The 24,865-nt window shown below is 39.9% G+C and overlaps 1 protein-coding gene and 1 long non-coding RNA gene across 6 annotated transcripts in view; one reads left to right on the forward strand and one right to left on the reverse strand.

Moving 5' to 3' along the window:
• The window catches only part of TENM1 (teneurin transmembrane protein 1), a 316,457-nt gene that overhangs the window by 21,693 nt on the left and 269,899 nt on the right, over positions 1-24,865 (reverse strand). For all 5 annotated transcript variants that reach the window (XM_069986814.1, XM_069986815.1, XM_069986817.1 and 2 more), the window contains 3 exons: positions 21,206-21,572; positions 15,671-16,181; positions 1,618-1,790 (listed from right to left, as the gene is read on the reverse strand). In XM_069986814.1, the coding sequence (XP_069842915.1) occupies positions 1,618-1,790; positions 15,671-16,181; positions 21,206-21,572 (1,051 nt within the window). The remainder of the gene's footprint in view (positions 1-1,617; positions 1,791-15,670; positions 16,182-21,205; positions 21,573-24,865) is intronic.
• Positions 11,698-17,349, forward strand: LOC138803004 (uncharacterized). The gene is made up of 3 exons (XR_011364842.1): positions 11,698-11,800; positions 16,430-16,522; positions 17,272-17,349. It is a non-coding gene; the product is annotated as an uncharacterized lncRNA (long non-coding RNA).

Below are 24,865 nucleotides of genomic sequence, written 5' to 3' on the forward strand. Positions count from 1 at the left end.
GATGATTGACAGGTAGAGAGGCTATTGGCTCACAGGCAGAGAGTCGTGAGTACACACGGGCAAGGAGCCGCCCAGATAACTACCTGCCCACCTCTGCCTGCTGAGCGTCCGAGGATTAAAACATAATTTTCTCCTGTATAAAGCTGCTGCTGCTGCACGGTTACAGCACCAAGACAGGTTGTCAAGTTTGGGGCTTTTTAGTTTAGAAAAAAGACGTCTTAGGGGCGATCTGGTCACAATGTACAAATATATGAATGAACAGTACAGAGATCTTTGTAGTGATCTTATTACACCTAGGTCTGTAACTATGACAAGGGGGCATCCTCTACGTCTAGAGGAAAGAAGGTTTCACACTCAGCACAGATGCAGATTCTTTACTGTACAAGCAGTGAGACTATGGAACTCTCTGCCATATGATGTTGTCATGGCCGATTCATTAAATAAGTTCTAGGGAGGCCTGGATGCTTTTCTTGACAAATATAATATTACAAGTTATAGGCACTAGATTATATGTGATAGGACGCTGATCCAGTGATTATTCTGATTGCCATTGGAGTCGGGAAGGATTTTTTCTCCCTGTGATGGAGCAATTGGCATCTGCCTCATAGAGGGTTTTGCCTTCCTCTGGGTCAGCACAGTAGGGTTTATGTAGGCTGAACTTGATAGACTCTTTTTTTTTCTCATTTTTCAAGCTTATGGACTATGTTACTGTGTAATAAGAACCTACTATGGGCACAAGTCCAGGCCTGTTTAATGACCCGAATTACCAGCATCATAAGGATATCATATGAAATTGCCAACTTCATCATAACTGCACAGTATGAACCTGGCCCTAAGCCTAATTCCCGCATGAGAGTATATTATGTCCAAATTCATACTGAATATGAGGCCAGAATAAGACAATGCAGCTATTCATGTGACCTCATTACTGTTACTTCTGCATTTTAATCCACATTCCATTTCCTTTAAAAACAGGCAGAAATTTTTATTTGTGACTGTTTTTCCCTTGTTTTCATCTCATGGAAGTCATGACATTTCCCTTGTTTTCATCTCATGGACAAGTCATATGACATTGTCATATAAACCACACAGTCTCCATGATAACGCACCACCTATAGTCTCCATGATAACACACCACCTATAGTCTCCATAATAACACACCACCTATAGTATCCATAATAACACACCATCTATAGTCTCCATGATAATACACCATCTATAGTCTCCATGATAACACACCACCTATAGTCTCCATGATAACACACCTTCTATAGTCTCCATGAAAACACACTACCTATAGTCTCCATGATAACACACCACCTATAGTCTCCATCATAACACACCAACTATAGGCAATCCTTTATGTGTACCTGCCTTATAGATACAAAATCCAGATTTACACAGAAACATGGCAGCATACACAAAAGTAAAGTAAACGTGCAATGAATTGTGGACTATAACTGCATTTGATGTTTGGCCATGGTGTCTCGTATTTTTCTGTGAGTCAGTCCTTACTGATGATAAACTGAGACTAAATATCAAACACCTGACCTCTGATCAATGTCGGCGCTCATCGCTTGTTAACACTGACTGCCTTTGTTGCTTGGCTTCAGTTACCTTGCTTTAAAGCGTATACAATGCTTGTTGCTGATATATTAGTGGTGGTGATAACATTTTCCTTGTTTGAAGTGTCAAACTCAACCCGGGTGGATTTTTCCATATCGCTGTGGAAACTACTGACTTCTCCGGTTGGAAAGGTTGCATTTGTTAAATGTCCTTCAGGGTCATACCTTAAAATAGAAAAAGAAAACACACAAATGACATTATTTCTTTCTTTTTTTTTAACCAACGTCCAAGGTTTCATTTACACAGTTTTATTAGATAACATAATTCACTGAGATCATAGCACTAGATAGGTGGCAGTCATACAGCACAGACAATAGCCGTGACCACACTGTGAAAGCTAATTGGAAACTTTTATGTGCAGGTTCAATAGGAAAATGGTAAAAAATAAAATAAAATAAACAGATACATTGTACTTTAAATACCTGAATTTATCAACTGGCATCCACTGTCTAAAGCTAGTGATAGAGGTTGTTGTATTGTGTTGTTAGTCATCGTTCATTTTCCTACAAAGGACAGTTATCATGTGTGTGGCGGCTTCATCGACCTCTGTACATACATTCTGCGCTACATGTAGTTATATGTTACACAGCAGACTATATGCCTATGTTCACACATGCACACTGTTTTGCATATATTTCTGATTTTATTCCATACAACTGTAGATGTAACATGAAGTTCTTGGACCCCAGAAAAAATACTCATCCTATAATTATGCCTATTCCTATTAATGGCTATTGTGAAAATGCACTCTCATTTCCAAGAAACATTGAGATTGTATTTGGTATGGATTTTCAGTCTGCAGCATAGATGATTGCAGGGGTCCTCATGCTTGCATTGCTTCCATAATCAACTATCTGTCAGTACATACAGTAAATTTCACCTATTGATTGCTCAATGTGGTCTGCTCTTTGCACAGGCACACCTTACAGACCAATAGTCAGAGGGAGCTCTCCCTTATTATCTCATTCATGTTAAAACACAAGACAGACAAGCTTGAATCATAGCCTTTATACCAAAGGCTTTTTCCATAGAGCTAGCACATGTGAGGCTACCCATCCTGACAATAGTTTGTGAATGGCTTGGAGTTAAGATTATATTTCTGATCATTTCTATGTTTTACTTAACTGACACTGTCGCTGACAGATCCCCCATTTGTGATATTGTGCCTTAAATTTGTGCAAAAGGATTTTTATAAAATTAAGTAAAATGGAGCTCTATCCTATTTGCAGTTTAAACTAACAATATTAAACGGGTAAACAGAAAAATTACACAAACAAAATGAAGGTAAACTAAAAGCTTTTGTGTTGCAACACTTGAAATGCTGTTGAAATGGATTCTGCTGCCATTCTAACGTTTCACCACTAGATGGCAATGTTTGACCATAAAATGTGCTCAATGTTCACGTGATACTCAGGTGATTCACCTGAAACAGCGTGTGATATATGTACACTCGGAACTGTGACCTGGCTTTTACCTCAGGCGAAGTTAAGGAAACACTGAGACGAAAATACAAGGTTTATATAAAAGAAGCTTCCTATATAATTTACACATGTATGTTAATGCTTCTTGGAAATGGAGATAGTGGAAATAAAGTAGTGATCACAGGGGGAAATATTTTTATGGACTTCCTGCCAATAATCATACTGAAGTACTCTACAGATCCCAGTGTCTGGAATTGCTGATAACAATGAACAATACAATACATTTAACTAGAAAATATAGATCAAATAAGCTTCAGGTATAGTGTTTCTCTGGTTAACCATATGGGAGGGTATTATATTTTAGCACATGACTGGTATCACTGGTAAGAGATATGCAGATACAGATACTGTACATAAAAAAAAATCATCAGGTTTAAACTTATTCAGAAATTAAATTAACACATCCCTGGTTTATAACAGTAAGTCATTAACCATTGATTGTGAGTCTAGGGTTCTATTACACTGGGTGATTATCGACCAAACAGGCCAACATTGCCCTGTGTAATAGGGTTAGTGATCAGCCAGTAAACAACCAATATGTGATCATTTGTGCAGCCACCCAACTCTTCAGGCTTTCTGAGAACTCTGTAAATGAATGCCAGTCACCAAGATCAGCGCTCTTTTACTGCGCAGCATCATGTTGTCTAATAGAATCCTTTGTGTTCCTGTAAACCAGGGGTGGGGAACATCCGGCCCCATCTCCGGATGCGGCCAGCGGACTTGAGGACCCTGCACACAGCATCCTTCTGTGTCCGACGGGGTCATGCACATTATAACTGAGTGCCGCGGCTGCCTGACACAGAGGAGGATGCTGTGCCTACCAGCTCCTCTCAGCCTGAGAGGCGCACGTCTACCTTCTGCGGGCCATGTGTGATGACGTCATATCATCCCGCTGCCTGCTGGAGAAGACGTGCGCTGCTCTGGCAGGGACTGTAGGAGATGGCCGAGGACCCGGCCAGCGCTGGAGCAAAGAAAGGTGAGTGGAATGTTTTTTGTTTTTATTTGTCACTGAATACCAGGGCATGACAGGACGGAGTTAACTACAGCTACCAGGGCATGACAGGAGGGGGTTACTACAGCTACCAGGGCATGACAGGAGGGGGTTAACTACAACTACCAGGGCATCACAGGAGGGGGTAATTACAGCTACCAGGGCATCACAGGAGGGGGTTAACTACAGCTAACAGGGCACGACAGGAGGGGGTAACTACAGCTATCAGGGCATGACAGGAGGGGGTAACTACAGCTATCAGGGCATGACAGGAGGGCGTTAACTACAGCTACCAGTGCACCACTTGGGAAGGGGGGTTAACTTCAGACATCAGGGAACCACATTGGGGGGTCGGGGGTTACTACAGCTACCAAAGGCACCACTTGTGGGTTAACTACATCTACCAAGGGCACCACTAGAAGGTTAACTACAGCTAACCAGGCACCACTTTGCCTTGCACAGTATAACATTAAGTGCGACGGCCATGTAGTGTATGGCCCTCGAATGATTTTTATAATTTTATGATTTTATGCTCAAATGGCCTTCGAGCAGGAAAAGGTTCCCCACCCCTGCTGTAAACAGTCAATCCCTGAGACCTTGGTGAGTCTCATTATATATATGGGTAAAATCCTATGAGGTTGTTTAAAGGGGTTATCCAGCGTTAGAAAAACATAGCCAGAGACAGCATCCTTCTTTTCTCCAGTTCAGGTGTGGTTTGCAATTAGGCTCCATTTTCTTTATGGGAATGGAGTTGCAAATCCACACCCAAATAGGACACACACACACACACACACACACACACACACCACATATATACATATACTGATCCTCATTCATCCACTATGCACCCATCATCCACACACTATGTACAATCACTTGAGACACCACTAACATACACCAACACACATTATTGACACAGATACCGACTGACTGACACTGACGGAGTATATACGGTGAGCCCCTGCACCTGTCGGTTGCTGTTGCACCTTCAGTTTTTTTTTTGTCTGTACTTAAGCCACAAGCACCGTACAACCTGCAGTGTGAACAGAGTCATAGATGTGCTGACAATTTTTTTTTCTGTTGAATGTGGGGTGTGTGGCTACCTCCTGTTGGCTTGCACTCCACCCATGTCCCAAGGCTGCTATAAAAGAGATTATTTGGCTCCTATCTGCCCAGTTGTAGGCTTATTCAGCCCAGGAGAGGCCATTGCTAGTGTGAAAATGCTAGAGTAGGATCATGTCTCGAGGACACCTTAATGTGGCGACATGGTACACTCTGTTTGATCAAATAGTTTGCTAAGATCCTCACTTTTTAATCTACAGAGCAGGTGTTTACCGTGTGTACGCTGGGAGGAGTATATACAGTGAGCCCCTGCACCTGTCGGTTGCTGTTGCACCTTCAGTTTTTTTTACACTGACTGACTGATACTGACTGACTGAACATTACAGCTCAGTCTTCTCCCTTTTCCTCTCTGTCGGGCTGCTCTCCATACTGTAAGGTTGAGGACCTTCAAGTCATGTGATCAGGTCCTTCACCTTTTTCTCTCAGCACTTTCTCCTGTGTCTTCTGATGTCCAGCCAGCTCTCCATGTACTACAGAGAGCAGGCTAAGCATAAGAACATCCAGTTTCTCTCCCTATCTGGGCCCCTAGAAGCACTGTGGGCCCAGACACTTGCCCGGGTAAGCCCTGTGCTGACGCCAGCCCTGCTGATCTGTCAGCACCTAACAGAAACCACTAACAAATAAAGAATATTGCTCCAATAATAAGATGGAAATAAAACAGAACAGTATTTGTGATAGAAATAGTATAGAAACAAAAACACAAAGATAAAAAAAGATGCTGAGCAGGAATCTAGGAACTCATGGGACTTGTTGATTCACATACAGTTTCATCTTTGTGTTTTTGTGTTAATATACCTTTTTTTTTTTTCAATTCAGTCTGCTGTGAAATACTTCAAGAGTAATATATGTAAGTTTTTATATACCTGATTTTATTTTTGTAATATATATATATATATATATATATATATATATATATATATATATATATAGGACTTGACCAAGAGATTGATGTGGCCCCAAAATGTGTGGTCCTATAATAAAATTCTGCCTTCCGGAAGGCATTGTAGTGCATTGTAGAATACTACTGTCTATCTATCTAGTGATGGTACTTATTAGTGATGAGCGAATACTGTTCGATCGAATAGATATTCGATCGAATAGTGAGATGTTCGAATATTCGATATTCGTACGACTATCCCGCGAATATTCTATAAGCGTTCAAATCCCCCAGCTTCCGGTTTTACCCTCCAAATGGTCAAATAGATGTTTTTCACTAATCGAATATTTGTTCCCATAGACTATAATGGGATCAAATATTTGATCGAATATTCAAATATTTGCGGGATATTCGTACGAATATCAAATATTCGAATATCTCCCTATTCGCTCATCACTAGTACTTATCTATCATTCTGCTATTCACACTGATCAGACGATCACCTAGGTTCACAATCAACCTCTCTGAGGAGAAAATGACTGTAAGCCTTCAACATCAAGCCTACGATTCATCAGTCATGGATAAAGTATGCTATAGCATTCATGATTTAAGTAACTAATGGCCAGTGCCAATTCCCCACAAACAAATCAATGTCAACTCACATATACTCCTCAGATGCTTATATTGGGAGAATTGCCCAGACACCCAGCTATAATTGTTACACCTAACATTACCTATTCGAATTATAAGTTCTGCATTACATTATGTTACATTATTACAACCTCAAATCCCATAAAGAATTTAATGCCACAGGCAAAGAAACACAGAGGAAGGTCAGGGTTATCCAGGAGTGCCATGGCTAGGCTCCAGCATGGGGTTGCCCTTGTCAGGGTGATCACCCCAATTCTTAAAAAAGTTGACACTTGGGCTCAAAGAAAGAAGAGGTTGATTTACCCAGATTATTAAACTTGTCATCAAAATCTTTTAGGGAAGGGAATAAAACCTTCTGCAAATATATTAGTGACAGGAAGAAGAAGAAGAAAAAAAAATGCAGCATCACTTAGAGAAGTAATGGAGACAATATATTTATTGATAGAGGTAAGGCAGTCGCTGACCATTTAAATAGCTACTCTTCTGCTCAATCACAGTATAATTGGACCTAGCAATGCCTCCGGATGTATGAGTTCAGCGCCAGTGTTTTCACAGGCCAATGTTTTAGGGGAACTTACCTGTTTAAAGTTAAATAAGGCAATGGTCCAGATGGTGTCCACCCCAGGGTTCTTAAAGAACTCTGATCAATGATTGCTGCCCCCCTGACACATCTGTGTAACCAATCCCTCCTAACAGAAGTTTGTGATGATTGGAGAATGGCCAATGTTATACACATTCACAAGAAGGGTAGAAGAGCCCAGTAACTACAGGCCAGTTAGCTTAACATCTGTTGTAGTAAAAGTAATGGAAAATATTTCTTAAAGGATGGATCACCTAAAAATCAATAAATTAATGGATCCCAAGCAGCATGGCTTTACTGTGGGCAGATCATGTCAGACTAATCTCATTGATTTCTTTATTTATCGCCTATCTGGACTTCAGCATAGCTTTGATACAGTTCCCCATTAAGAGCTGATAGAGAATTGGACTTCACTGGATTTGTTGTTTGCTAAAGGAGAGATATCAGAGGGTTGTTGTTAATGGTGTATCTTCTGAGCAGAGACTGGTTACAAGTGGAGTGCCACAAGGGTCTTTTCTGGGTCCTATTCTTTTCAATATTTTTGTAAGTGACATTGGAGAAGGTTTGGTAGGTAAGGATAGTGACAATGGAGAAGGTTTGGAAGGTAAGGTTTGTCTGTTTGCGGATGACACAACAGTATGCAACAGGGTTAATATTCCTGGAAGTGTCAGTAATATGAAAAATGATTTAGCTTTACTAGCTATGTGGTCCAAGCAATGGAAAGTGTTTCCAAATGTAAACAAATGCACTTGGGGAGAAGGAATCTTCTATCTGAGTATAACATTGGCAGTTCTGTGTTGGCAAATGCCTCAGAACAAAAGGATTTAGGGATAGATTTTTCAGGTATGTTCCACTAAGGTGACAGCCATTTTGCTCGCATTTGCATTATCTGGCCTAGTGGCAAAATTAGGCCAGATGATGCGCATGCGCGTGAAACAGCTGTAACTATAATGGAACACACCTGCAAAAATGCTGTAATATACCACCAGTGTTTGTTTGCACAAAAAAATTACTGAAGATTATGCGGTGAGTGCCGCTTGCTCATTACATTCTACATCAGGATGTTGTTGATGAATACAAATGATGAATACAATCAGAAGTATATTTTGCTTTGGACACACTGATTGGGTGTTTTTTTAAAGTGACTGTACCACCAGGCCCAGGCTGAAGCACTAAAGGTGGGGCGACCCACCCTTAGTGGGAGGAAACCCTAGGCCCTCTATGATAGGGTTCCATTTATTCTACTGGAGTCACGTCATGGAGGGGCTGGGGTTTCTTCCCACTGGGGGTGGGTCGCCCCGCCTCCAGTGCTTCAGCCTGGGCCTGGAGGTACAATCCCTTTAAATAGCAATATTTGTTAAAGGGTATGTTTTAATTTTGCAGTCCAGTATTGGGTTTTTATAGCCATGACATTAAAACAACCTGCCTAATAATATATAGGCAGCCTTTGTGTTTACAAAAAGACTGTAAAAAAACAGACCCCATGAAAGCATCGACTTCACATGACCTATAAAAGTGTACTGTGATATCTTGCACCAACAAATTAGCAGCAGATCCTTTAAGTTTTTTAAATACCTAGAAACAGCCTGCATCAATCAGACCTATTTTTCCACCATGTCCCACAGCTGCTTAATCAGACCAACATCTGAGACCTTTGGAGAGCAAGTCATCACAGTTCCCCCTTCTAAACTTCTGTGAGCAGATGCAGATGCTTATGGAAGTTATTATTGCCATGGCAACGTCCTAAGCATCTGTGAACTCCATGTACAGGCTTTATCGAGAAGAATAGGGCTTGTGCACAAAATTGGCAGATGCTTAGGATATTTCCACGGCAGCCAAAACTTCTGTTGGAGGCTACGTCTGCACAAAGAAGTGTAGAAGAGTGAACTGTGACAGATACACTTAATTACCCAAACCCCATATTTCCCCAACAAAGAATTCTGCTGCCTCCATTGGCAAAAGAGACCATGATCTATCAGACCAGGCCACCATCCATTGTGCTTTGGTTCAGTTCTGATGCTTACATGTCTATGTTACAGTAGGTGTTTTTGGTGGTGAAAAAGATTAGGATGGGCACTGGTTTGTGGCTATACAGTGTCATATGCATCAAGCTGTGGTGATGCCCCCTATGGGATCATGCACCTACCATAGCCAATAACTATTATATATACACATTAGTTGTAGCCATTTATTCCCTATCTGCACTAATCCTTTATACTTCCCGTCTAATGATGTTGCCATGGCAATCCTGTAAGACAAATAACCTTGCCATAATATTCCTCTCGTCTCCCGTCGTTTTTCCTTCAGCCTCTCCTGCGCTCTTCTAATAGTTTATCTCTCTAATCTCGCACACTTCAGAGATTTTTCTTGCTTAAATATATTTTCTGTTCCTCAACACCATACGTAAAGAAAGTATTTTCTTTGTAAGAAGGGGAAGACACAGGTTGAGTGCTGAAGGGATTTTGCTTTGAATTTCAGTTTTTAAGCCTTTTTATTAGAAGTGAGAAGGGAGAAAGCTGCTCCGTAAGGTTTATTAGGTAATGGGTTATGATGACCCTCATTCTCTAAAAGCAGTTTAATGGGAATGGCTGCTGCCACCTACATCCTTGCACCAGACACATCCATAAGGATGGCTGTGATATTATAAGAAATATAAGCATCCCCAAGGAGAATACCTTGGTGTATGAAGACATGCATGGTCACCATATGGGGGCACACAAAGTGCCTATGGCTCTGTAGGACGGGACTGTCGGACCCATGTACACAGCTCTACCATGCACACAAAGTCTTTGTTCTCAGAAAGCTGCTTAGTGTCTCGGTGCTGCTTCCAGCAATTCATAGCATTCATGTAATTCAGCACTTTATGTTTCCAGTGTAATTAATGATGACAAATTGAGAAAATTTGTGTTTTACAATTTACAAAATTCATTTACTGAGCATCAAATATTTATTGTTAGTGAGAGAAGTTGAGAGACTTTCAGCTGACGTCTCTGGGAGCGATAAGCCTCCCAACACCATGAGCATCATGCAAGAAGACATGAAAACCAGGCTTCTTATAACCCGTAAGGTAGAAAATGATCACAGTTCATTAAATCTTCACGTTTTAACTCCCTGCATCTACGGTAATGAAATGATTTCCTCGGACATCCTTTCCCCTGCTGATGGTCATTACTGTTTGCATTGTAGCATGTAAATGGAAATCAATAGACGGGCCATATGTGGGCGAAGGCTACAAACAGAATAAAAGAAAGTTTTAATAATAGAAAGTCGGCAGGAATTCATTGATCTTATGTTTTAGAAATATTTTTCCAATTATAGAAAAAAATTACATTGTTGTTTAGTATAGGAAATCACTGTCTATGTTATATAGTTATTTCTAATTTTCAGACAAGAAATCATTGCAACTATAGTAATTTATTGCCTAAATGAGACATTGTGAGCCATCTATTAATTATATGATAAAGTCTCCATTGGTGGCCATCGGCAGTTTAGCTCTGTACATGGCAAAGTTGTGGGCACACAGCCTGTATGGTGGTACATGGCATCACCGCAGGTTTGTATTTTATCTCTGCAGCTCTATTGTGCCTTCACCAGACCCTGTATTCTCGCATTAGAAATAAAGTAGTTTCAGTGTTGTCACCGCATTTGGTAATCCAATCATTTATTGCTAATGATGAGGATGAGACAATGAGGTAGCGGGCAGGAACATATCTGACTCCAACTTAATTTACATTTGATATAGGTATAGAACATATAGAACACATATAGTATAAAACGGGTATTACATGATCTACAGTACATCCTACTGCCAGTAGCTTTACTATAAAAAGTAAACAGGTTCCTTTTGACTCCTTCCCAAATCATGATGTACACTTTTGGCATGGGTTGGATTTGGAAGTATGATGTGGAATTGAGAGCCTGGTCTGTGTCATATGCATTACACCAATCTAGGGCGTTCCTTTTGATAGCAAAAAAAAAAAAAACCAGCAACCTTCAGCTTTTGCACCCCAGGGGAAATTCCTGTGAGTTTTATATCCTACTTTGCCCCAAACTAAAACTAAATCTCAGTGCTGGATCGAAATATTGAAATAAAAGTTAAATCTCCTGATTCAGGATAAGAAGGCCTATTTTGCAACATAAGCTCATAACTGAAAATCAAGTGGTCATGAAGGAGTTAAAAGGGTTGTTTAGGAGAAAACTACATTTAACTATGCGTCTGAGCTGTTAGGGATTGTAAGGTGATGGGGGCCACTGGGTGCACTGCTCCAGCTAGTACAATAGATACGTAATTATAAATAAATAGAAAATTATAAATTATATTATATAAAGATTGAAGTAAAAAAAAAAAAAAAAACTATGTGCCTGAGCTTCCATTTCCAGGCGGAACGGTGCGTCACTAGATGTTTAGAAATTGCCAACAGTGGCAGAGAGTGGCCGGCCCAGAACCCAGCAGCAGTGGCAGAACAGGGCAAGTAAGTACTGTATATATCACTCACATGTCCCCAGCATCCTTGGCACCATTGTTAAATGTAATTTTATCCCATTCAACCCCTTTAAGGAACTGGCCAACAACTGTCACTTTTCAACTGCCAAAACAACCAGCAAAGATTGCATCAGAGATGCGTCTATGAGCATCATACCATGATAATTTTATGGCATAATGGACTATTGCCAATAATTGGCACAATATTACTGCATTACATATTAGTAGCCCTTACCCTTAATACGACTGTCCCATGAAACAAAGTTGGTGACTGCAGTTGAACTGATCATGAGTAATCCACCTTATTGGATACCCAAGGGCCTTCAGACACATGGTGAATTAGCCTTTGTCTCTCAAACAGTACATTTTCGGAAATTATTGTACTTGTTTCACACCATGATCAGTTTGGACCTATTTATCTTTGTGGGACAACCCCTATAACAGCCCAGTTTGTAGTTGTGACAGGTGGTGGTGACACATTTTGCCCTTTTTAAATCATTATAGCAGGGCACTTATTATACAACCACCATAACCTGCCTGATCCTCTTTTCTCTTGCAAAATCAGAAAAATAAAATACTATGGGGAGACTTTTTCAGAAAAACATTTTTGTGCAATGCGGAAGTTTGTGCAACATTTTTTTTGCACAAAAACAGGGCTTGTGCAAACACTTTGCATCTTGCCACTCTGTGCTGATTCAGTGAATGATAAATACATCTCTGTGGATTTCAACGTATAATCGATCTAATTCCTATACAAATTGTACATTTTGTCTGTCAGATGGAACCCCAACAAGGCATGCTGATTGGCAGAATGCCTGAGTGGGAGTTAAGAAACCAACAAAAAGAGCACTTGTAGGTTTCTATAATGTCAATTGATTCTACAGAGAGGAAGCACATATGGGGCTTCTAGAAACATTTGACAATGCTAGGCTTCGAGGGCCAATACCAATTTCTATAAACTAGCTACATTTGTCAAGCTAATGGGTGGGTAGAGACGGGGGCCCCTGTAAGAGCTAGAGCAGGCCCTGAGAAAACATATATTTCCAAGCACTGGAATGTGATCATTCCTTGTTACCATATCAATTAGGATAAAACCCTATGTATATGGTATATACTGGTATATAGAAATACATCAAATCTTAGTAGCTCCTGAAAACTCATGGTACTATTCACATGTTGCTAATTTGATCTTCACAAATTTCCTTTCTAATGCTGCGTTTACACGTAACGATTATCGTGCGAATTTGTGCAATTACGATCGAAGTCGAACGATAATCGTACGTGTAAACGCATCGAACGATCAAACGACAGGCGAGAAATTGTTCATTTTGATTTGAACATGTTCTCAAATCGTCGTTGATCGTTCGCAAAAAATTTGCAGATCGTTCCGTGTGAACAGTCGTTCGCCGATTTAACCAATGTGTGAGATAGGCTTAAGCGATCGCAAAACGAATTTTCCGTACGATATTTTGTACTGTCTTAACGCTGATCGTTATGGAAAAAAAATTGTTACTCCGACATCGTTAATCGCACGATCGGGCCAATTATTGTTTTGTGTAAACGCAGCATAAGAGGAGAGAATGTCTAGTAAAATCATTATGGATTGGACAGCAGCTCTGCTGTGTATAGCGTCTCCCCCAGACTCAGAATAATGTACTATATGAGAACTTTTCCTTCAATGAAACTACTATAAAAGAATTACTGGGAATGAGAGACTGCTTAGAAAAAACAGAAGTGCCAAATAACATTATATCTGAGCAGAAAAATATCTATCTCTTGGTTACAAAGCAGCTGCTCTTAAGTAAATTCTGAGTCGATGGATCTAATGAGAGAGGCCCCAGCTGCAGCTGCTGCACTCCCCTAAGGAAACCCACAGATCTACTAACAAACCAGTATACTTGAAGATTACACTTTTTTCTTTAAGCTTGACGACAATTAGGTTTCTAAAGTGCCAAATGCTGTTATGTTGTTTTTCAACAGTGGGCATTGTGCTCAATGGACCACTGGTCACGCAAAGGGAATGTAGCCTAGAACATAGGCATATTCTGCACAATATATAATACTATACTCAGGAGCTTGACCTCTGAAAGAACAGTTAGTGTAGGAAATGGGATTGTTAAAGAGGTTGGTCTGAAGAAAACTATGCATACTGCCTCTTAGTGGCATAAAACATCAAACAAGCCATACTTACCCCATTGCTCCCCCTGCTGATCCCATCATGTGATCTTGCAGGAGCAGTGTGTGTGTGTGGTGGGGGTGTTAAGAGGGAATAAGCAAGGCTCATTTCTTGTTTTATGCCATGGGGGGGACAGTATGCACAGTTTAAATTTTCCTCGGAAAACATCTTTCAAGGAATTTTAGTCATGGAGAGAAGTGAATTAGATCCCAGACTAAGGGTGGTGTAAGTTCTTTCACCTTGAAATTGTGGACCCATTTTCACTATACGATGGGTTTTAAACAGTTTTTATATAATTTTGTAGCCTTGGGTACCATTTTCAAAACACAACATTGCTTATCCATCTTTCTATGGCCTCAAGGCACCTCTACAAGCAACCCAGAAAGCGCTTCATTAGTATCTGTGAGGTTTTAGTAACAGGGAAAAACCCCACCAGAAGAATACACAAAGAAGGGGGGAACTATATTTCTAAAAAAAATATCTATAAGCAGCCACAGTAAGAAACGTATATGGTAACAAAATAGTAACATTGAAGAAAATCATGAATAAACACTGGGATAGGGAAAACATACATACTTCTGCTTGTTACACATTTGCCATTTCTCAGAAAGACTTTTGAATATCAGCTGCTGGAGAGTCGGAGAGGCAGGCTCTCAGCAATTGAAATAGGGTTAATATTCCTGGAGGTGTCAGTAATATGGAAATTATTTAGCATAAAGGGGTTATCCAGCTCTATAAAAAAATGGCCACTTTCCCCCTATTGTTGTCTCCAGTTTGGTTGGGGTTTTGAAACTCAGTTCCATTGAAGTAAATGGAGCTTAATTGCAAACTAAACCTGAACTGGAGACAACAGTAGGGGGAAAAGTGGCCATGTTTTTGTAGCGCTGGATAACCCCTTTACTAGATAAGTGGTCCAAACAATGGAAACTGCAGTTCAATGTTTCCAACTGTAAAATAATACACTTGAGGAGGAGGAATCCTCTATCTGAGTATCATATTGGCAGTACTGTGTTGGCAAAGACTTCAGAAGAGAAGGATTTAGGGGTAGTGATTTACGACAACCTTAAAATGAGTCACCAGTGCAACCAGGCAGTGGGGAAAGCAAATCGTATGCTTGGCTGTATAGCAAGAGTTATAACCTATAGAAAGAGAGAGATTGTGATTCTGCTGTATAGATCTCTAGTAAGACCACATCTGGAATTATTTGTCCAGCTCTGGAGATATTGATAAAATAGAACGAGTCCAAAGATGGGCTACAAAAATGGTGGAGGGTGTGAGCCATAAAACATATCAAGAAATGGGATCTAAAGGCAAAGGGTTTGTAAATCTACAATAATAGAATTTAAACTTGGTTAACTAATAATGATCTCAAGATAATAAGAAGGCAAATACTAGGAGGGAAGGGAGAGGTCAGGGAAGCTCATATTAAGGAAGATCAGAGAAAGATCTTGCATTTCTGACTTTTCAGCTGGTGGCCAGGACAATAAAAAGTTATTTTCTTCATTATGCAAAGTGCAAGAGCAGGAGCAGAGGTATGTATGCTCTCCATATTCCAGTCCCTTTATAGGAATGGTGACAGTTTTGGTAGCCCAAACCTACTGATAGATTCCCTTTAATTCTTTCCAATGAACCATAAATAAAACATTATACTGCTATAGTAAATCTGACAAATTATCAACTTACTCATAAACTGTAGTCCAGCCATTCTCATTGCTTTTTGTTGCCAGAAGCCCTGTGTTACCATGGTATGTCATCAATGCTAGGTTATATCCTTGGGCAGATATCCTTTTCAGCACTCCATTGCTGCTAATAGTGAGCCAGTAGACTTGTCCTCCGGGAACAACCAGCCACAAAGGAATGCCCCCAGCATCTCGTCGTATATGAACCGAATTTCCATTACTACTGGTGATAGAGATTACATCCCCATCACCATTGTATGTAAAATTGTACACATAATCCCTAGTTATAAGATTTAAAGTGTGAAGATGAGTCCCATTGGTACTGAACTGATACAATTCTTGGTCTGCTGGAGAAGCAACCTCATACATATTCATGGTATTCAGATGAGGCTTGTTCTTAGTGACTGCTCGAATGCGTATGTTGCCAAGATCAGCTATGTACAGTGTGCCATCTGGAGAAACAGCTAACGATGAGGGCGCCTTCAGTCTGGCATCTTTTGCAAATCCACCGTCACCTATGGGACAAATAACATCAAATGTATTAATCTGCAAATTGCACATGTTTTAATATATATGGAGGAAAGTCTATAAACATAAGACATTTAATATTCACAGTCCATTTTAAAATGCATTACTTTGAATGGTGCAATTTTAAGTGTGAATCAGCAAAGATTAGCATTATTATGCATTTATCTCAGCAATACTAATTTTTGAAGATTCAAAGCCCTGCTGGTTTAAAAATTGTTTGTTTGTTTTTTCCTAGCTACAAGTACGGTGCCAGGACATCTGCCGTATTTCCCTACACAGCAATCTCCTCAATGTATTACTGCAACTGCATGTAAATAGAGATTTGTTTGTAAGTGTTAACAAAATTGACTATTTTTTATGATATATAGGTAAAGATGGATAACAGTTATAGAAAAAAGTAGGTTGCAGTCTAGAGAAAAACTTTTCAGTTGAGAGAAACAGATTGTAGGGGCCGTGCTGCTGGCATCCCCAATCTCTACAGCTACTTGCTGATAGAGATGATCAAACATCGGGATTTTGCAGGTTCGAGAGAACCCAAACCTTCTCCAATCTGCACCATTTGATTCCCAAAGCCTTCCCAGTCCATGGGGAAGGAGGAGACAGTTCTGGTACCACCTGGAATTCCGGGATTCGGCCTAGGTAATAAGCTGAATCCTGGAATTTCAGGCAGTACCCGGGCTGTCTCCTCCTTTCCCATGGACCGGGAAGGCTTTGGGAATCAATTGCTGCAGGTTCGAGAAGGTTCGAGTTCACTCTAACCTGTAAAATCCCGATGTCTGATCATCTCTACTTGCTGAATGCTTATTTCCCTCACAGTGGCTTTGAAGGGTGAATAATTGGGAATCAACAGTAATCCATTTTGTTATAATGCATATTCTGCCCGGCATCCTGTCTAAAATGAATTTAGAAAGCAATGTGAGCCTTTGTCAGTCAGCTGCTCTAAGCCAATCAGAATAGATATGAGTATTTTCAGCAATGTTGATTGGCTGAAAGCAGCTGACAGACTAGACTTTTCCTATATAAGACTTTCCCTATAATCAGGGCTCTAGTCCTAGCAATCCTGCTTTACTTTTGTAGATTCAAGAGCTGTAGAGAACTTAATTGAGGAACCTCTACATGATACCTCTATCGGGTCCCCTGTACCACATGGTGAGGTCAGTCACAGAACATTTACAGTTTACTTTCAATTAGCAAGTATTTATACTAAAGAGATCCATAAGGGGCCTTCAATATTCCAGTTGGCTAGTGCTTTTGGGATTACCCGACTCTTTTAAAACTTCCTATCTATATTTTGTTCAGATTGCATGGGTTCTTCCTGTTTCCAACAGTACCTCCAAGATCTGGTTCACACCTTCTTAGGGTCCTATTACATGGCCCAAACTATTACACGGGCCGTTTAATGGACAGTAAGGGCTGCACGGACATCATTAGCAATGTCCGTGAAGCCCTTTCATTAGTGTAAAATAATAAATATGAACTCACCTTACCGTGTTCACTGGCATCCTAGGAGGCCTTCCGCTCTGTGTACAGCTCTACATCTCTGCTCTCTGCTCCTATCTTCGCAGTGACAAGCCACCGGCTGCTTAGCCAATCACTGACCAAGACAGGCTGCAGCCAGTGACCGGCTGAGCAGCTGACAGCCTGTCAATGCAAGGACTGTAACAGAAGCAGAGCAGCACTTACTGTGGAAGGCCTCCAGGGATGCTGGTAAGGTGAGTTAGTATTTATTATTTAACACTATAATTATCAGCCATCGTCCCGCGCATTGCTATTACACGTAACAATGTGCGGTCTGCCTCCGATGATTTTACATCTAAACCTAAAGAAATGGTTGATCATCGACGGATTGTTCTCTTTATTACACGGAGCGATAATCGCCTTACTGCTGGTCAGTTCAACGTTCCTTGAGAGGGCTCCCACCTCCATGTTAGGACTTTACGATGTCTAAACAAGAAGCAGAGACTTTTCCTGTGCATTGTTCTTGTGATAGTGCCATCTCACTTTTTCCAGGCTATCATTCTAAGGTTTATTTATTTATTTTTTTACTTTCTCTATCAGAGACTAGGTGATGTCAGCATATATTAAGGAAACTTTTGAGAGATTTTAACTGGGAGTTTTCTTCTGCTACAGCTTGGTTAATTTACATGAAAAAGAGGAAGAGATCTTTGAGGCCTTGTATTTCTGTGGGTGAATAAAATCAAAGTGGAGAACAGATACCCAATTCTGCTTATCTTTGAATTATTTGATCACATTAAGGGAGCCGATTACAAATTAATCCTACATGGAGCTTAATTCAGATTAGTGGGGGGAACGAGTGGAAGGCGTCTTCCAACACATAAGACGAGCACTATGAATAAGTAATGATGCCCTTTGGTCTTTGCAATGCTTTGACTGTATTTCAACATTTCTTAATGATGTCTTTAAGAATGTTCTTTACCAATATTTGTTAGTCTACCTTGATGGTATCCTTATCTACTCTGAGAGTTTGTACAACTATTGTTTGCATGTCTACATCTATTGTTTGCATGTCTAATTTGGGAGAATTCCCTTTTTTTCAAACTGGAGTTTGAAAGACAAGAGCTTATTTTGTATATTATTTTTTTTCTGGAGTATTTTGCTTCGGTCCAGATAAAGATTTTATGGAACACTGGTACAACATGTGGGCTCAAGACTTCACAGAGATATCTAGGTTTCAGAAATAATTACTGCCAATTTTTCTGAAATTTCTCTTTTACCATTTGCTATGACCTAGAAAGGAGAAAATACCAGAGAATGGCCACCCTCTTCAGTTCAAGTGTTTTAGTAATCTCAAACCCTGCCTCTCTTACGCTTGATCACCCAGATTCCTATAGTCCTTTTTTTTTTTTTTTTTTTTTTTTTTTATAAAGGTTAATGACTCTTCCATTGCAGTTGATCTAGTTATTGCCCAGTGGGCAGGAAAAAATACAAACTCTATGTGTGGCTTCTTCTCTAAGACATTCTTTCCTATTCTTGATCATGACTATGAAATTTGTTTTGGAAGAATGTCAAAATATGTTGGAGAGTGTCAAATTGTCTCTTGCCATCTTAATAACCACATGAATTTGTAATATCTCTAATATCTATGTAGGCTTAAAACATGACAAGCATGTTGGCCACTCTAAGGCCTTATTCACACATCCGCAAAATCTGTCTGCAATAGTGGATCCGGATCCCTTTGGTTTCCATGTGCGTATTCACATGTCCACAATTTTTGCGGATCTGCAGTTAGGCCTTGATTTATACTGCAAAAACGAAGGACATGTCCTAGTGCCGATTGTATTTGCAGCATAAATACAATAGTAAAAGTGTATGGGATCAAGTGTTCAGACCCGTACTGATCGTTAGAATGAGCCTGGAGAAGACCACGCCCAGTGCGGTCCTCTCCTGGCTCTGTGTCACATGATCAGTTTATGTAAGTCTATGGAGCCTGATTGAGTTCACTGACACATAGTGGGAAGAGGACTTTTACTTCTTTGCGTGATCGGTACGAGTCTTAAAACTCACACCCAGACCAATGAAAACCTTTCTTTTTATGATGACAGTGACACTTTAATGGATTAGATCACCAATTTATCTCCCAGATTTAAAATTATCTAGGTGATTATGGACTTTTATTTTTTTTTAGGGAAGGCAGTGATTTCTACACAGTTGGACTGGTATCCAGAGCAGATAAGTCAGGAGAGAGTAACTATCCCACACTGTATCCTGGCGTAGGGTGGGTTTTATGGCCCACTGTCAGGGCTGACAGGTTCCCTTCAAATGGCCACTGGCACAATGCAGATGTTTTTCATGGAAATATTCTGTATGGCCTCATATTGTTCCTGATCGCAGAGTACAGTTTATAATTAGCTCCTGAAGAGCATATTGTTAAGCCCCAAAGATCTACCTAATTTTTTTCTCAGGTTATTATCCAATAAACAGAATAATGTATAAAACACAACCTCAAACAGTCCCTTTGAAGCTATGTTAATGAATGTGAAGATAATTATTCACAGTTGCTATCTTGGGAGAAGTTTGTCTCTGCTAAATCCCGGTTGAGATGGTTATGGTCAATATCCAGTCATTTCTTTTCCCATTTCTACACAGTTTCAGGTAGTCACTGTTGTGGTCATCTGTAGAGATTTCCAGGATGTATCGTTGGAAGTCCATAACAGTTTACAGTCTGCTGCTGACAAATATTAATGCATCCTGCCAACAGGGTCTGGCTATGTCAGCTCAGCTGTAAAACTGTAAATGTACAATACAGACTAAACAGGATTAATTATATTAGCATGTAAATGGGCGGTTAAAGTTATCATGGCAGATTTTCATCAAGAGCTAATGAAAAACGAATAAAACTCTGCTGTCTATGTTCCAATGATCAACAAAGATAACAACCCAGTCTCTTGCTGTGGTAAAGGCACCTGTGTCAGTCATTGTGGAAGTTGGAAATTAGAGTCAAAATTTGTTTTTTACATTGTCTGATGAGCCCCAGAGATTTTTACTGTTGTGGGAAAACGTGTTAGGATGTGAGGAATAATGGGAAAGGTAAGTAGTACACAAGTGACAGCCACCAATAAACAGGGGCCAACCTGCTGAATGTTTTCCTGGCAGCCCTAGGGTTGTATAGAACTTTTTCAGCCGCTGGAAGTCAAATGCCAAGAGTTTGGGTTCTGCAAGTTCGGTCATCACTAATCGTGGGTAAATGCTGCTTTATATCATCTATCTGGTTGCTACATTTGCCTCTAATTATTGTTTTTAAATGTATTGCTGTGCCACACTATAAATGTGCAGTACTCCAAGTCATAGCACTGAGCTGTTATGTAAAGATCTTTATGACAATAATCATTGAACTGTTTTTAATTGCTAATAAATAGAGGTTATGTTTTACAGGTACTAGGATAACATTTTTTATTTATTGTTAGTAATTTTGGTGCTATTAGTAACTAATAAGATACAGTTTAATTTAGAAAAAATAAATAAAAATAAAATAATAAACACTTGGTCTGACCTGAAAAACAGTCACAATTCGGGTCGATCTTGCAGTCACAGTCCGTAGGAGCTCCAACTAATGTAGAAATTTCTCCATTTGTGGTCACCTGCTGTATTCTGTTAATCTTCCTTTCATCTGTTTCAGCAATGTAGAGGACTCCACTGTGTGATACAGCAATGGCTCGTGCAGATTCGAGGGTGGAATGAATTGCTACTTTGCTGACGAGAAAGTAGTCTATACCTGGAACTTGGCAATGTATGGGTCTACCAGCAATAATTCTCACTTGATTATTATCAGAAATCTGGAGCACAATATTATTGTCTAAGACATATAATGAGTTATCCATTGGGTTTACAGCAAGATCCGTTGGCCATTCTAGTCGAACCTGCAAAGAATACAGAATACAAATACATGAGTTGCAGACTGGTTGAAGACTATCGGTATAAATTTTCTGAACTTACTTCAAATATTGTAATTTACAACTATATAGATTACAACCATGTAAAACATAATTGCATTGGACGTTGGCTTGGTTTAAAGGTGTTGGCTCACATTATTCAAGAACTGGTTTAGGGGAAATACAATTGTGATTGCTCAAAACAAGATAAACCCTATAAAAATGTTGTAGAGGCCTATTTTCCAATTAGCTATTTATTTCAAGTTATTGAGTAGGATCCCCTCTTCAGCATCCTTATCTTTAAGCTTGAGTAGATAATGGCTACACAGAGAGGCATTTGCTCTAAATACTCTGTGTATTATATGGTCATCTCATTAAATTCCAGAAGACCTGTGTAATTCTTAATTGTCCCAGCAGTGGTGCTACAGAGAGATTAAACACTTGCTGGTGACTCCCTCCACAGATGTGGAAAAGATTTCTGTTTGGAGACAAGAATTTATGGCAAAGCTATCAATTACCTATTTAAGTTAATGGTGATGAATTCTAGAGCTAATCTGTATTGCAGAAAGGCAAAGGTTTACTCCAAGATAGATTTACTTACACTTTCATCTGACTTTACTACCTTTAAAATGTAATATTATTATTCATTTTATTTACTAATTTGTGCCAAGAGCAGTATACTGCTGACCTGGTGGGCTGTGATAAGGCATTTTCTTGATTCCTACAAGTTTCTTCCCACTAACAGTTATGTCTTTAAAACCTTGTAGAAAAATGCTGGGATCCACTGGTAGGTCTTACAACTTTCACTTTATATTATGGTCTTTCCAGAACACATCCAATTTTCGACAGTCCCTAATCAAATGAAAAAGGCAAATGAAGAGCGCAGAAGGAGTCTTATAAACTTTCTGCAGGAAAAAGAGTGGGTGAAGAGGGGTCTATAGACTTTTTTTTATTGTGCTTTACTTTTAGGCTATGTTCACACTACGTAACAGACCGGCCGTTCCGTGACCCCGGCCGGGTCAAGGAACGGCCAGTCTGTGCCCGGATCATCGCGGCCGGTATGCGGCCGGTATGCTTCCCATAGCCCACAGTGAAGCAAGCGGCCGGAGCCGCTCGCTTCACTGTGTGAACTGACAGGGCTTGCTGCGGCCGGAATTCACAGAATTCCGGCTGCAGAAAACTGACATGTCAGTTTTTTCCGGCGCCGCATGGCATCACGGCCGGAGCGTATACGATGTGTGTATGCTCCGGCTGGGATCCCATTGCAAATAAGGCTATGTTCAACTCCTCAAAACTATGGGCGTAGTTCTGCGGCGAGAACTACGGCCGTAGTTTTACGTAGTGTGAACATAGCCTAACATTGAGGAAACAGCAGGGAGAAACAGGAATATACAAAGAATTTAAATAGGTCCTGGGTATTCCAGGTTATCTATGTAAGTTCCAAATTCCACTTCATACAGTTGAGGTACAGTAACGGCCAAAGAGGAAAGTAATTACATTTTTCTTGTTCACAGATCATAAAACTTTTAAGTAACTTCTACTTTTGAGGCTGGATCAGTCAACTCAGTCAATCTGACAAGAACGATGTCTCATCTTGACCAGTGATTGAGCGGGCAGGTTCTACCCATCCGGGAAGTGCTCCTATCGGAAGCATTAAGAAGAATGAGCTGGGAGACTAGACAGCACCAAATAGAGATGCAGGGGATCAATTGGCATGATGGGATGCCACAATCTGGGGGCAAGGGGGTGGGGGGGTAATTGCACCATCCTAGCAGCATATGAATACCCCTTAAATGTAAAAATATTTGAAGTGAGTTAAAAATTGCCCTAGTTAAAATCAGTTGACCAGATCCTGGGCACTGACACCTGCTCAACACAAGCTGCAGGGGAAGAAAGAGTAGTAAGAAGAGACATAGTAATGTACATTGAATATGGGCAACCAGAGGGTTCATGGGCCAACTACAGCAGGGCATGGAGGTATAAAGTATTGGGACTACCTGCAGAGGTGGGTGGTGTATACAGTATGGGGGAACAATTACAACAAGGGGAAGGAAGTGTATACGGTATGGAGGCCTAACTACAGGGGAACTTACTGTATAGGAGCCTAACAACAGTGGAACATACACTTTGGCAGCTAACTACTGTATAGAGTAGGGCTAAAGTATAGGGGCATACTGTGTCTTTGAAAATAAGCCCTAGCCCTTTTTTCATAGAAGAATTTTTTTTTCCGGAGAAACACAGCACATATGAAACAATAACATTATTATTTCACACATGATTGTTTATGGTGACAATTCCTTTTTTTGCGTTTGACTCTTCAAATTTAAAATTTAAATGATGATCATTTTTGTCTCTTATTGATATTTTCAAGGAATGGCAACAAGCTTACGTGTCATCCAAATTCAACATTCTAACAGAAAATATTAAAATTGCTGAACTTAACTGTTCACACATCAGCTACAAACACGTCACATACAGCAGCGCCTTTTCTTCTGATTCATTGGAAAACACAGTAAATCCCTCAATCAGACCCTATCTACATTTATCAGACATTCTTATTCTAACAATGCATGGTAAAAATGCTTCATAGCAGCTCTGGATCCTAAGCAATCAACCAGCAATCATTCCCTTCATCACTGTGTGATTTTAACCCTATGGATATGCTGATTTCATTATTCAAGCCTGTAAATCTAACATTCATCTTATGCAAAAGAAGACATCCTTTATTGGTTAATAGTGCCTGTAGGTTAATATTTCCTACATTTGCTATAGATCTAATTTGTCAGTTTAGTCCATGCTAATCATCCCTTTGACCTCTAAATGTAGCACTACGTTATTATTCTAAACTTTTGCAAACATGGTGAAATCTATTCATTCTATACGAGTTTGCTTAGCACAAAGAAAACAATGGCATGGGAGTGAAGTATACATTACAAGGACATCTACAAAAAGATTGGTGATGCAGTGCCCTTGGTAGTTTTACTCACACAGTGTCAACCACATTTAATAACTTATCGTTTGGTGTTTTTTTTTTACTAATTAAAATCAGATTTTGAAATATATTCTTTCCTGATTTTATTTTTACATTGTAGATTGTGCATTTGTATTTTCTGTACATCATTATGGGGCAGTCCTCTTGTCAAAGCTGCTTTTAATAAAAGTTAGAGATATACCTAACAGAACCCATTAAGACCTTAAGAACCTTTAGTTTAAAGATGACTCATTGTCTTTTAGGGGAGATTTTTCTAGGTATGCTCTGTGACCTGTGCAGAGGTCATTGT

This window comes from Dendropsophus ebraccatus, chromosome 10 (assembly GCF_027789765.1).
Source record: "Dendropsophus ebraccatus isolate aDenEbr1 chromosome 10, aDenEbr1.pat, whole genome shotgun sequence".
In the NCBI taxonomy this organism is placed as follows: domain Eukaryota; kingdom Metazoa; phylum Chordata; class Amphibia; order Anura; family Hylidae; genus Dendropsophus; species Dendropsophus ebraccatus.